Raw genomic sequence first — 13,849 nt, 5'->3', positions numbered from 1 at the left:
CCATTTTTTTCCGCTAAATAAAATATTAAAAATATAAATGGTAAATTAAAGTGTTAAAATGCTGATTTTGACAACATAACGTGTACTTTATGTTAAAGTTATAATATACGCATGAAATTTTACATGAATTATAGTGAAAAAATGGCTAATTAAGTATAATCCTAAAATATTTTATATTTTACTCCATACTTCATATTATAATAATCCGATAACATGTGCGCTGTAGAAACATATGAAATTGGAGTGCTATCACACATTCACACTAACAATACTATCACCATCTCTATTTCAAACTAGTGTATAATAAGTCCATTGAAAATAAGCCTTAAGACTCTAAATTATATTATTATCCGCAAAAAAACATGAAATGCATGTTCTTCCCTTAACTTCTTTCCAATGGAGTGTATGATCCTGCCAATAAAGAATTTCAACTCCAAATCCGCCAATATGTGTATTTCTTCTGGCGGTCTTATCAATTTGGGACGGTCAAATGTTATCATTTTGTGTATGGTCATTATCAACAATTGTTGACATGGAAAAAGAGTAGAGCTTGGACCAATCTAAGAGATGAATGATGAATAAGACAAAGGGACTCAATTCATAACTACATGTAGGGTATTTTGGAGAAAAAAAAATTTACTAATATAATTGTCTTCACTATTGCAATTTGTTTGATTATTTGCACTACCTTTTGTATTTGTATGGTTCATGGATCAAGCGCGTAATCCATTCAAATTTCATATAATAGGCTTGTAATAATGGTATACAGTAAAGTATAAATTAAGGGTCTGTTCTCTTCAGTTTCAGTTCAGTTAAGTTTCAATAAGTTCAGTTCAGTTCAGTTCTTAATTTCCTTCTCTCATAAAATATTGGTTCAATTCAATTCAGTTAAGCTCAATAAGTTCAGTTCAGTTAATCAAACACAGACCCTAAATTTAATTAGTTTGATCATCTTTTTATCTTATTAGAGTTTTAATATACCTAATCATTTTCTTCTAATATATATACGAGTAGAATTATTGCAAAATATGACTTTATTACTCCGTATTATTATACGTTATACGACCAACATCGGCTATCCAATCAGAAATCTCTACCAATATGCTGAATGTAAGATGATTATTGCTCAAACTAGGATAAAATGTGACTATTCTTATAACTATTGTTAGACTAACATATCTCAAGGCTTTTACCTAAATAACTTTATAGCTTAGTTACTTCGTTCAATCTTGTCAAATCAGAACACTACTTGACTCGTACATTATTAGTAAAAATCTTAGCATACATCCAACTAGAGTAATTGGCAATCACTTTTGCTTTTTAAAAAATGGAAGGAATATAATTTTGTAGGTAAAAAAGAGACAGTGAAGGGTCCTTCATATTCATAAATCATAATTGAGGAAAAATAAAATGGGCTTGTATTGTTTGAATGTAACGACATTAAAATGCGGTTTACTGCCCCACATGTGTAAGAGTAACAAGGAAGATAGAATCATACATGCATCAATTTTGCATATTCATTACACCTATTCATTTCCCCCATATTTAGCTATTTTAAATGTCTCATAATTTTTTCTCATACCATAAAATTATAAAATGGCCCCTTTATTTTCACATCCATTATTCATTTCCACTAATTTTTATTTTTTTATTTTTTGTTAATGAAACATTTTATCAACTTAAACTAGTGTTAGGCTCAGACGATGCCCCGTGTTACTGCATTATTTCCCTGACAAAAATCTTTATTACTACTTCCGTTACATATTATTTGCAACGATTTGACATAAAATAGAGAGGAAAAATGTCTAATCGTTGCAAATAATATGTAACAGAGGTAGTAACATTAATTTTAAAAGCAGATGCATGGAGTAAATTTTAACCATTTTCGAAAGATCCAAATCTAATAGAAACATAGAAAGAGTATTGAATAAAAAAATAGTAGTAAAAAAAATGATGGTACATTTATGTGAAGCCAATGATGAGTAAATGGGTTATTATTGTTCAGAGAGAAGAATGGTGTGCAACTCCCCTAGGCTGCTAGGCTAGGCTAGGCTAGTCTATGAGTGGCATAATACAAATGTATGAGATCTGACTTTTAGGGTATGGCATCCCCTGATATATGGTATGGTAAGCTTTTCTTTTTGCTCAGTTAACATGTGAGAAAGGCTATGATTGTAAGTTCAGTGGAGTATGTATATATTGTATTGTATTGTGTTCATTTCTCTGCCTATGTTACATCCCTCTCTTCTCTTTTACTATCTTTGACTTGTTTTTGATTGTTTTTGGTGTTTGGATTTGTTCTTTGAATGGGGATGTATATATATATATATATATATATATATATATATATATATATATATATATATATATATATATATATATATATATATATATATATACAAGTATTTAGTTTGGTTTGAATTTGAAAATGATTGCATTTAATTATAGTGGATGAAAGCTATATACTAATATACATGATGTTGAGGTGTAACAAATTAAATCATTTGTGTACATTAGTTCTTTATTTCTCCTATGTTTCATGATGATCATTTGAAGGATACAATAATTCTTGTCTTAATTCATGATTTATTTGTCTAACTATCATTGTGGCTAAAGATTTGTATTTAATAATCATTGACTTTATTTTGGTAGGCTACTACTTGTTTTGTGTATTTAATGGGATGCACAATTATCTTTACTATCATATACAAATAAGATAGTAATTTTAAACACCATATGTAATTTGATTCTTAAATAAGTACAACACATATAAACCTTCATGCATAACTCTTTATTTTATTTAGTTTTTACTATTTTTATCAGAAAAATTATAAACCTTAGATGAAACATGTGTGCAATTGAGTTCTACTTTTAATTTACAGGTGTAAGTGAATGATCAACTAAGATGATGAATTTACTCAATCTCTACTTTTAAAGTGTCTAGTGGAGATTGAACCCTCAATCTCAATGTTGGAAAGTGCAACCCTTAGTCCCTTACTACTAGCTATACTAGACCAAGCTTAGTTTGGTAGACGAGGTACTCAGGTACTCGTAGTATATCGATTATTAAAAGTCAAAATATATCATCTAACTTAAAGCAAGGTAGTATACTGACAGACGTAACCTGATCTTGAGAGTAATCTAGGTTTGGAGAGAACGTGTTAAAGTAATAATGATCATTGAAGGAGGTTGAGAAGGTAGAACAAACGAAAATGGGGGGAGTTGAGCGCACGAGCAAGGACAGGGCTATAAAAATAAAAGGGGCCATGCCTTTCTAATAAATCCACAACAAGTATCGTGCATCGCAATGAGCAGGGGATATAATCTTCAACCTCACTCTGTCATTTCCATAATCTTTTATCACAACCAACACTAACACAAATTACAAATACAACTACTACTCATCATTACAAATCTTTCTTACTTAGAGACAAAAAACACATGGATTTCCCCCTTTTTTAATTATTAATCACCAAACATTAACCCTATTTGGACCCCACCCTTGTTTTTTCTCTTTTTATTTTTTCCATACAACCCTTCTTCTGCCCTTTTCAGCTCACCCACATGCTCTTCACATGACACTTCCTTTGTAATTATTTTTACTTATGAATATCCTAATTACTTTACATCTTTTTCACTAAAAGAAAAACTAAAATTTAAAAAAAAAAAAAAAAGAAAAGAAAAAAGTGACGGTTAGATTTGCCTGGGTTTCAGCTGAGCCTACATTCTCAAATCTAAGTCCACAATTCCATAAAATTACCACAAAAAACCATGGTTGATGAAACCTTAGAAATTAAGTTAAAAAATTAAAATTAAAATTTACTCCTAATAATAATAAACTAACCAATAAGTGGAGGGGGCCCTTTTGATGTTGGATATTAAAAATAATAAAAATTATAAAAACGCTAAACAGAAAAAGCGCGCCAAAAGCTGCTCTCTATCTCCACTCTTTGCAAATTTTCTAATTTTGTCTCTTTTCCCGCGCTTTTAGAAAACTAACTTCCTACAAGGTGCTTGTAGTTCCATACTTTTACCAGCAAAGGTAGCGAGATCTCGGATGGTTTCGCCGATTAGATCCTTGAATATCATCCGTTCGATGTCAAGCACCGCCTCAGACATCTCCACCGGACTATCAGCCCATCCGTTTACTGAGTCCTCAGCTAAATCCTTTTTTAGCACCCCACATATGACCTCGAAGAGATCCTCTGATGGACCTTGCTCGCGTATTTTTTGGAATTCCGACCAAATTTGCTCCAATGCTGATCTCCCGGAGGCTGAATTTGAGATTGAAATCAATTTCCAAGGAGGGAGTTGTCTGTTTCGATCAAGGATTTCCGTGATGATATCGAAAATAAGCTTCCTTTGAAGAATAGAAGCCTTGGACTTGTCTTTATTGCCTCTAATCGAACTTTGCTTCTCTAGTAACAGAAATAAGTTAGTGTTGTCGTCTGGTAGGTAATTTGATGCTCTGAGTACCTCTGAAACATAGCTGAATTCTGAGTCGTCTGATGAATCAATGTCATGATCAAGCTTAGATAATTGGATTATTGAAGATGGGCTCCACAATAGTTCATCTTCCAATTCCATAACTACTTGATCTGGTAATCAGAAATGAAGAGATAATTATTATTAAGTCAGGGATGCAGTCCAAAGTACTCCAAAAGAAATTCATACAACAACTTTGATTAAAACACAAATAATAGACACTGTATAAAAAAGGACCATAAATAGGATTTTTCATAAACATGAGGCTTGAGGAATTGAATACGACAGTTATCTTGTCAGTTGGAAGAAATTTGAGCAGAAAATCTTCGTCAAAATATTAAAGATCTTCAACCACTTTACACAGATCATTCATCTTTATAAATTAATCTCATTTATTACCATTTCAATGGAGGTCTAATCTGTATCCTACACATGTTTACCAAATCTAGCTAACGAAGATAATGCAAAGGCTTAGTCTTTGGTACCCCTACTATTGTAGTAGTACTACACTAAATTCCTACTGTACTGATGTTAGTGTCATTGTGTAAATAATCAAGGATACAATTAATTGAAAAACACATGACAACACAACTATTAATACTGTATGTTTGTATTCATTCTTTTCAGATAAAATTTCCATTTATCACCCTAAATAATTCGCCATTCCTTAAGTATCGACTTCCCAACCATAAGGTTTGTGTTCGTTTTTTATTTATCATTGCGGCCTCATTCTGAATCACCCCCATAAAATTAAAAATAAAAACTTGTAACAAAGCTAAAAGGGTGGATTGGAAGTACAATCATAAACTCATAACAGTAACACACTACCATCAAAGAAGTCATACAGTTACAATTAATGAATGAGTAATTATAAAGTAAAGTATGATTTATATCTAAATCTAATACTCGTACAGTAGAGTATATAGCTTTTGTTTTCATAAATTAAAAAAATAAAACTAAAAAAAATTGGAAAAAAAAAAAGAGGAGAGAGAAAGAGAGCAACCCACGTGATGGGATCAGGTGATCATGTGTGGGTTTAAGGCTCCCCTGCTACTTTAATTTAACCCAGAAACAACCCCACTGGCCACTAATCTGAGCTAACATCAAACCTCTTCTTTACCCTGATTGGCTCTATTTATCAGATTGAATTGGCTCCCTTAATTGCCAGTCTGTATTTTTTAGCATCTTGACCAATGAATACCCCAACCCTCTTTCTTAAGGTCAGCATTTCATTCTAACTTAATTAAAACTGCATTCTCTAGTACTAACTCTCATTCATTTTACCTTAATTAATAATCATTGACTACCGACTAATACGAGGATAACATCAATATCAATGTTAACCCAATTGACCAAGCTTTTATTGTGAGTTTAAGGTATGTGACCAAGGAATTTATACTTGTACTTTATACCCTATACGGAGTACTAACCGTATAACATAACATAGCCGTCGTTTCTAATTGATTGTTCATGTGATACGTGTCACAATATCAATTGATTAACTGAACATAATCACCTCTTATCCCTAGAGAAATACAGTACTCTTACTTACAAGCATTAACTATTAGACCACAATTAATATCAATTAGGAGAATTTATCTAAAACTTGCATGTGCATTTATAATCCAACCTCTAACATGTTCATTCCTTTCTCTTGATTGATTGGAATCTTTTATTTCTTAACGATTACGTTACAATCACTACATTCGTTAATTAGAATCAATCAAATTACTAAAAATTTAATCATACGGAGTATCAAGATGATAATTTCTTGACAATAATTATAAAAGGAGGCATATTACAGTTGTAGGGCCGTAAAAGTACGATTTATATTGGATTTTCATAACATGTTCATCACAGATTCAGTGTACGTAAGCGTGATCGTTACAGTGACAAGTGAGTAGTACTACTTGAAATGATATAACAAAGATTTCCTTACAGAATTCATTAAAAACCCTCCAATCTTACGTAACAAAAATCATGAGTTGTGTTTGTTAAGAGGACAAATAGTGTGAATAAAACATGTAAAAACAGCTACGAAACGTCATCATCAAAAGTCAAAAACATAATGCGAAGTTAGTAACAACGGTTTTAAAGTGTTGTGTATACCTTTGAAATCAATGGTTCGTTTTTTAACAGGGGACGGTGACGACTCATCCTCTTTGTAATATGATGAGTCCAGCACCGATACCGGACTCGGCTGCTGTAACTCCGCCGAGCTCGAGTTCGAGTTCGAGTTCGAGTTCGAGTTTGCAGTAATCTCAGCTATGCTGTGCAATAGCCTATCACACCTCTCAAGTAGATTCCGTCCATCTCTATACTCTTCTCCCCTCCATCGCTGAAAAAATTAAAAACAATTAATCATGATTAGTAAGAGACGTTGTATTAGTATTTTAATTAAGAAACTAATAAGAAGAATTAAGCAAGATTTACCTCATTGTCTGTATGTGAAGAAGTACTAAAACTACTTTCGGAAATAGTCGTAGATGCTTCATCCTCAGCAAATGCAGGACCACTGAGGATTCTATCTCCCTGACAATTCTCGACCGTTGATCGCCGATTCCGAGGCGACCGATTCACCGTCTGATCAGACCGCCTTGTAGGCGTCATCTTCGGTGAATGAACAGGCGAATGTTGCGAAACTCTGCTGCTACTTGATGTTGTCGTTGTCGTTTCATTGGTTCTCCTCTGCGTTTCGACGCTTAACGGACCGCCTTTTCGTCGAACCGAAGGGCTAGAGCTTCGGTTCTCATTCCGCCCCGGCGACCTCATTGGACTTCTCGCCGGTCTCTCTCTCCTCGGACTCTCGCCGGAGGAAGCATTATTCGCATTATTCACATTCCTCCGGCGATTATTCACTGGAGACCTCGCCGGTCTCATTAAAACAACCGGAGATTCTTCCTCCGACGAGAATCTCCGGTTGTTGCGAGAATTAGTTGTTGTAGCAGTTGATGAATGTAGAAGGCCTTTGAGCTGGAGAGCTTCTAGAATGTGCTTAAGAGTTTCTAGATCCTTCAATGGCTCATCGATTCCTCTCATTCTCATCCGCCGTCCGATTTCGCCGTAAATCGACATCGCCGCTTGATGTTGCTGATGCTGTTGTTGCTTTACCGGAAGTTCCGGCGGAAAAAAATCCGCCGTATCATAATAACTCCTCCTTTCCACCATTAATCTCCTCTGATTATTGTTATTATTATTATTAAAATTATTAACATTATGATTTTTTACTTTCTGAATATTGTTAATTTTTCCGCCATTGTTGTTCTGGTTTCGAGTGATACCAGGTTTTTGATCCGATTTTCTCTCTCCTATAACTTCGTTTTTGGTTGTTACAGGAGAGAGAAAGCTCGGAGTATCAAAAAACCGATAATCTCTCGATCTAGACTCAGAAGCTGATCTACGAAGTTCGACCTTCTTCTCCGGCGGTTCACCGGAGGAGCTCGGAAGTTGTTCGAGCCCCATTAGCCGAGCAATAACGCTCGGAGACTGACGCTGATTCTCTCTCGCATCATCGGCGGCGGAAGCGGAAGTGGAGACAGTGTTGATTCGAATCTCTCGTGGTCGTAGTCCGCCTTTGGCGTCGGTAATTGCTCGACTGTCAAGCGAGAGCCTCGGAGCTTCTCGGTTGAACTTCCATGGCGATGATTTTACCGACTCCGTCGTTGAGTTTGGCGTCGCCGGTACACTTTCCGGTGCTGGTGATTTAACGTCTGGTTGAGGTTTCTGCTTCGGCTTCTCAGACTCCGTCGATAATGGCGGAGGAGATCCAACGATTGAGATTGATTCTGATGCAGAATCACCAGCCTAATTCATCAAATTACACCAAAAAAAACTCAATCAATTAATCCATCAATCAATTTACAAATCAAAACTAATGAAGAAAATCATCAAATCAAATCAAATCAAATGATTACCGTGGAAGAGATAGAAGGAGGAAGACGTTTAGGATAAAGGCGTTTTCCAGAAAGAAGATGATTACGATCAAAGAGGTTGAAGAAACCAGCCATACAACCTCCCATATGCTTTTCGATTTGCTTCTCTAAGTTCTGGTCATGGATTGTTATCCCTGTCGTCGTCATTTTCTCTCTCTAAAAAAAACCACACTCTCTCTTTCTCTCTCTAAAACCTCCTTCAATCTCCAGAAATCAGAAAACCACCATTGAAATTTCTGAGTTTCTTCTTCTTCTTCACATTCTCTCTCTAGAAAAATGAATACTGTCCCTCACTCTTTCTCTCTCTAGTTCACTGAGTTTTTTAGTGTGTGATTTTGGGTTATGAGAATTTCACGGCTTTATCGTTAACTCCCGCTTTTCGGGTCATTTAAAGGGTCTTACGAGGTGAACCTTTGAGAGAAAATCCCTAAAATACCCTTGGTAATATGGAGTAGAGAGAATAAACGGAGGGGTAGTTTGGGAAGATGAGATTGAGGAATTGGGCTTTTTCCGTGGGTGATGCTCTATTGAATAGTGAACGTGTCAGAGTCCAACTTCCTTGAGTTGCGAAAAGTTTGACCCTTTTTTACCCCTTCTATTTTTACCCTCTAATCTCAATGTTATCATTTTTTTTAACTTTTCTATTCGTTTTAAATTATGGGTAATGCTATATGTATCCCTAAGAGCTATATATAAACATTAAATATACTCTTGGAAATTGTATAAAATTAGGAATTCATGAAAAAAACACGCGTAAATCAGTGTAATTAGTGTTTATATTTTCATGATTTCTTAACTTTTTACGATTTCAAGGGTAAATTTAATGCTTATATGTAGCCCTAAATTTAATGTTTATATTTGCAACAATCAGCGTCTTTTTTACCTCTAATCTTCGTGTCTCTCTAACTTTATTTTACTATTACGTTCGATTTAAATTATAAGTAATTAATCATTAATACTAAGCTGAATTGGATAGAGTTCGCCAAAACAGAGCATATATAGCAGCACTCAGCTAAATAAATCGAGCATATGTTAACAAAGCAGACAACTCAAAAGAACAACGCCTATTTAATATTTTATGTGTGTGATCTTGTATTAGATTGAGTTGCAAGTTAAAGAAAGACATCTGAAAACTAAATATGATAAGGAATCATAAATTAGCTAGGGTGATAGATGGTTATATACAAATAAAAATAAAATACAGTAAAAGTGAATAAAAATAAAATTAAAAAATAAAAACAGAAATGGGTTAAACTTAATAAAAATTGAAGTAGTCCTAGATGAGTTGGGCAGTAAAATATAATAATTTATTTACGGTGGAGGGGAGCAAAAAGTGATGGGAAAATGAAGGTTTTGTCCTATTGAAGAAGATGAAAACCCCAAATGTCGTATATAGTGTATGTATTTGTGTCTTGTTCAGGGTTAACGGTTATGCATGATTGCATGAAGCATAAATAAATGTGGACAAAACTTTATCTTACCGCAAAATTTTACGATTTGTTGAGAATAAGGTGATTTATGACTTGTGAGTCAGAGGAAGGAAACATGGGTAGTAGATTCATCAAGATAACTTGATAATATCAACAATTTTTGGTTCATCTATGAACTCATCATGCCTATATTTGGTGAGATTGGATTGTACAAGTTTTTGCACGTTCCCTAGTTTTAAGTGAAGTTTGTGTATTTTTGGGAATTTTAGAAGGTTTTCTTTCGAGGATGATTGTTCAAATTTGCTTGTTTTGCTTATAATTGGCATCTTAATTTGAATTCTAATGTAGTCATTTGCCATCTTGGTTCAATGGGTCGAAAGTTTAATGCTGGTCTACTTTGTTCTTTTTATCCTGTTAAAAAAAAAAAAAAAATCATTTTTAGCTGGGTGAGGATATATTGATCTTTTAAAAAGTAGTTTGTTTATAACTAGAGGTGCTATGTTCTGAAGAATAAGTAGTCTTGAGCATATTGGGTCTGAAATTCACCTCCTCACGTCCTTACACTACAATTAAGGTTATTAAATAATTTTAACAAAAAGACTCATTTGATATTTGTGAATTTTGCAAGTAAAATGAATTACTCTATTTAAATAGTTTTTTTAACTAAACTAAGTTCATAATTTAAAGGTATAATATGATATTACCAAAAACAACCCTTAATAAACATTTCATTTGTAAACTATACTCCGTACTTTATTAGCTTGCTTTCTTGTAGTGATCAAAACTTGTGTGAATCCACTCACTATGTACTGAAATTGACAATGCATGGCTTGTAATATTAAAGTAATCTAGAATAGACTACACTTCTTGGCCAGAATTCTTAGCTCAAACTTGATTAGCTAGGACTATCTTAATAAGCCATACAACATAAGATTAAGTCAATGTCTATCACTCTCTCCTCTTTAATTTTTCAAGTGGGGGCCGGACGTAATACATATGACTAAACATTACTTCTTCTGTCCCTTAATTATATTCCTACTTCTCTCTAATATGTGAGGAATAAAGGCTATTAGTAGGAATTTAATTAATTTAAGGGATAGAGGGACTGATGGAGTAGTCCGATTTCTCAATCAACACATATTCCAACGAGTATTGGACTATTTTATACTTTAATTAATGCACAAAGAATGGTACGATTAGGACAATAAACATGATAACATGAACTCATGAGTAGCACAATACGTTTGTTTGTTGAATATGTTGATGCAAGGAAAAATAATAGAGAAAGGGAGAACTCATAATTTCAATCACATGGAAGGAAATGAAATTAAGGAATGGAAGACATAAGATTAGGCAACCCGTGAAGCGTTACCCGTATAAAGTTCCCGGATTTCGGTAACCCCAATAATGGTGCAAAGGATTTAGACCACTTTGGCACGTCGTGGAAGGTTTAATTTCCTTTTTAATGGCTACAATTTGAACGAACCAAACACATTCAACTATTTCTATCATGTTGATAATCTGGACCAACCTATTGATCTTTGCATATGGCATCATATTCCATAGGCTTGTCACTTTTGCCATACTCTCTTTGATACTACCAATTATTTTACTCGTAATAGCTAGAGCTCGTGGCGGTGGGCAAATATGTATGCGATAAGTCACGTGTCAGGCTTCGTAATTTCATAATTGTTATTTTGAACCAAAAAAGAAAAAGTTGTTTTTATTTGAATTACTCCATAGTTTACATGGTTTTTGACTAAATCTCGATTGATATATTGTTAGATTTGCTTCATTGTATAACTTTTACACAGTATATCAAAATTTTATCTCATAATAAGATATATAAAAGATATTAATAATGTGTGTTGATCTTATGTACAATGCAGTTCTCGTCAAAATAAATAAATAAAATAATAATAATAGTTACATTACAACTAGCTAATAAATTTAGGACAAGAAATGTTTCCTCTTTTATGCTAAGTTTTCAATTATGAGGTTCAACTTCATGTATGTGTTTTTGATACATTACTATCAAGTAGAAACTAGCCACTATAATTGTCACATGTTTGCATTATATATTTGAAAATAATTAGTCATGCATAATAAACACTCCGAAAGATATCGATGAATTTTAATTGGGAAATTCTACATTATAACCCTGAAGATTTCGAAATTCTACACTGTGTCCATGATTTTTGAAAAGTCTACACTATAACCCCAAGGTCCACTTAGTTACTCTATTGTGCCCTTGTCGTTAAGTATCCATTAGTATGTTCCGTTATCTTGAAAAAAAAAAAAAAAAAAATCAAAACCGCCAACCCCAGCCACCCTCTGCAACCGACAACCAGCCTTACCCTCAACCTTGACCGGCCACCGCCGCGCAGACCCCCTTCCCCTCCCCCGGTGTCGGCGCTACCCAGACCACCCTCCCCATTTCCCGTAAAATCTCGCGTACCTCTCCCCCTCCCCTCGAAAAAACCTTAAATAGCCTCCCTAATCGTCGGAAACTCGGAAAGCATCGAGCTGCACCTCTCCTCACTGCCACCGCCGCCGCCGTAACGTTCCGCTCTTATTCCTTTTCTCTCTCTCTCTTAGCCATAGCCTTCTGTTGCTAGAAATCGAAGGTTAACAGAAGGCTAGGGCTAGGGTTTGGAATTTGGGGGTTGGGATTTGGGAGAATTCGCTGGATTTCGTGGTGTTCGAAGGGGTAAGAGGATGTGGTCGAGGCAGCACTGACATCGGGGGAGGGGAAGGAGTCTGGGCGGTGGCCGGCGCTCCGGGGGGAATGGGGATGGGCTGGTGGTGGCAGCAGGCTGGGCATGGTGGCAGCGGGCTGGGTGGTTTTGGTGTTTTTTTTTTTATTATTATTATTTAATTTTATTTTTTTTTATATTATTTTTTTATTTCTGTAAGCCAATCATACGTTGCTTCGTTAAAAATAACAGAACATACTAACGGAGATTTAGTGTCAAGGGTACACCAAAGTCACTAAGTGGACCTTGGGGTTATAGTGTAGACTTTTCAAAAATCATGGACACAGTGTAGAATTTCGAAATCTTCAGGGTTATAATGTAGAATTTCCCATTTTAAATTAACTCACATATATAGAGAATTGAGTGGTGGAAATACGATGAGAAGACCTAACTTGACTCTCTTTGGATGAGGAGGAGAAACGATTTTCTATACTTTTTTTTTTAGTTTTAGGAAAAATTGCCCTAAATAATCCCACCTTTAGAGCGTTCACTAAAAATAATTCCACATTTGGGTTATTTTAAGGAAAAATTGATTCTAATAATCCCACCCTAGCCGATTCACTATTAATAATCCCACCTTTGGATTATTATTTAATAATCCCATCTTTATAGTAGATATTCTTCTATTGGTCCCTAACCTATTGTTAACCGGTTTGATAAGTTAAGATGCCAAGTGTCACTTTCTAATTGGTTGCAAAAGAAAAAACAAAAAAAAAAAATTAAAAATTGAAAATAAAAACCCACCAGCTATCACCACCCACCGTGATGGTGTGAAACCCCTAAAGCTCAACCTTGCCCCACCAAAAACCGGCCGGCCACCATCCTAAACCCCCGAAAACGGCCGTCCGGAACCTCCCATTACCGTAACCACCTCGTCGACCAAAATTCAATCCCTGAAATCACCCCCTGAGGCCCTGACCCATATCCCAACCCCGAAACTGCCATACCCGCAACCTTGAAAACCGTCGAAAACCTCCTATCACAGCCTACAACTGCCGAAAACTTCCTCTAACTGCCGAAAAGCCCCGTAAGTGGTAATTCCTACCCAAGTTCAAGCTCAAACCATCTCTTTTGCTCTTAAAGGTTTTTCTTATTTTTTTTTTATTTATTGAAATCAAGGTCTGATTTTTTGCTGCGGGAGGGGGGGGGGGGGGCGGGAATAGAAGTTTCAGCGGTGGAATGGAGGTTCCGGTGGTGGGAATTGGGGTTCCGGCAGTGGGGATGGGGAAGAGGGGCTGCCGGAGGT

At 35.2% G+C, this 13,849-nt stretch overlaps 1 protein-coding gene across 1 annotated transcript; it reads right to left on the bottom strand.

The window, feature by feature from the left end:
- Positions 1–3,675: 3,675 nt before the first annotated feature.
- On the bottom strand, positions 3,676–8,762 carry LOC145604146 (uncharacterized). The gene is made up of 4 exons (XM_081660098.1): positions 8,400–8,762; positions 6,919–8,289; positions 6,595–6,823; positions 3,676–4,598 (listed from the first exon to the last, which is right to left on the bottom strand). Exons 1-4 carry the CDS (start codon positions 8,562–8,564, stop codon positions 3,988–3,990), a joined length of 2,376 nt encoding a protein of 791 aa, XP_081516224.1. The 5' UTR covers positions 8,565–8,762; the 3' UTR covers positions 3,676–3,987.
- Positions 8,763–13,849: the final 5,087 nt, after the last annotated feature.

The sequence above is a fragment of the Chenopodium album genome, chromosome 2 (assembly GCF_948465745.1).
Source record: "Chenopodium album chromosome 2, dcCheAlbu1.1, whole genome shotgun sequence".
In the NCBI taxonomy this organism is placed as follows: Eukaryota; Viridiplantae; Streptophyta; class Magnoliopsida; order Caryophyllales; family Amaranthaceae; genus Chenopodium; species Chenopodium album.
The sequence above is the reverse complement of the archived record's forward strand: the minus strand, read 5'-3'. Positions and strand labels throughout refer to the sequence as shown.

Bases quoted from the DNA above. Each gene is read 5' to 3' on its own strand.
- LOC145604146 (XM_081660098.1), bottom strand. From the start codon at position 8,564: ATGACGACGACAGGGATAACAATCCATGACCAGAACTTAGAGAAGCAA. The intron at 8,290-8,399 runs GTAATCATTTGA...TTGATGAATTAG, and splicing joins CTCCTTCTATCTCTTCCACG to GCTGGTGATTCTGCATCAGA. The intron at 4,599-6,594 runs GTATACACAACA...TCTGATTACCAG, and splicing joins ACGAACCATTGATTTCAAAG to ATCAAGTAGTTATGGAATTG.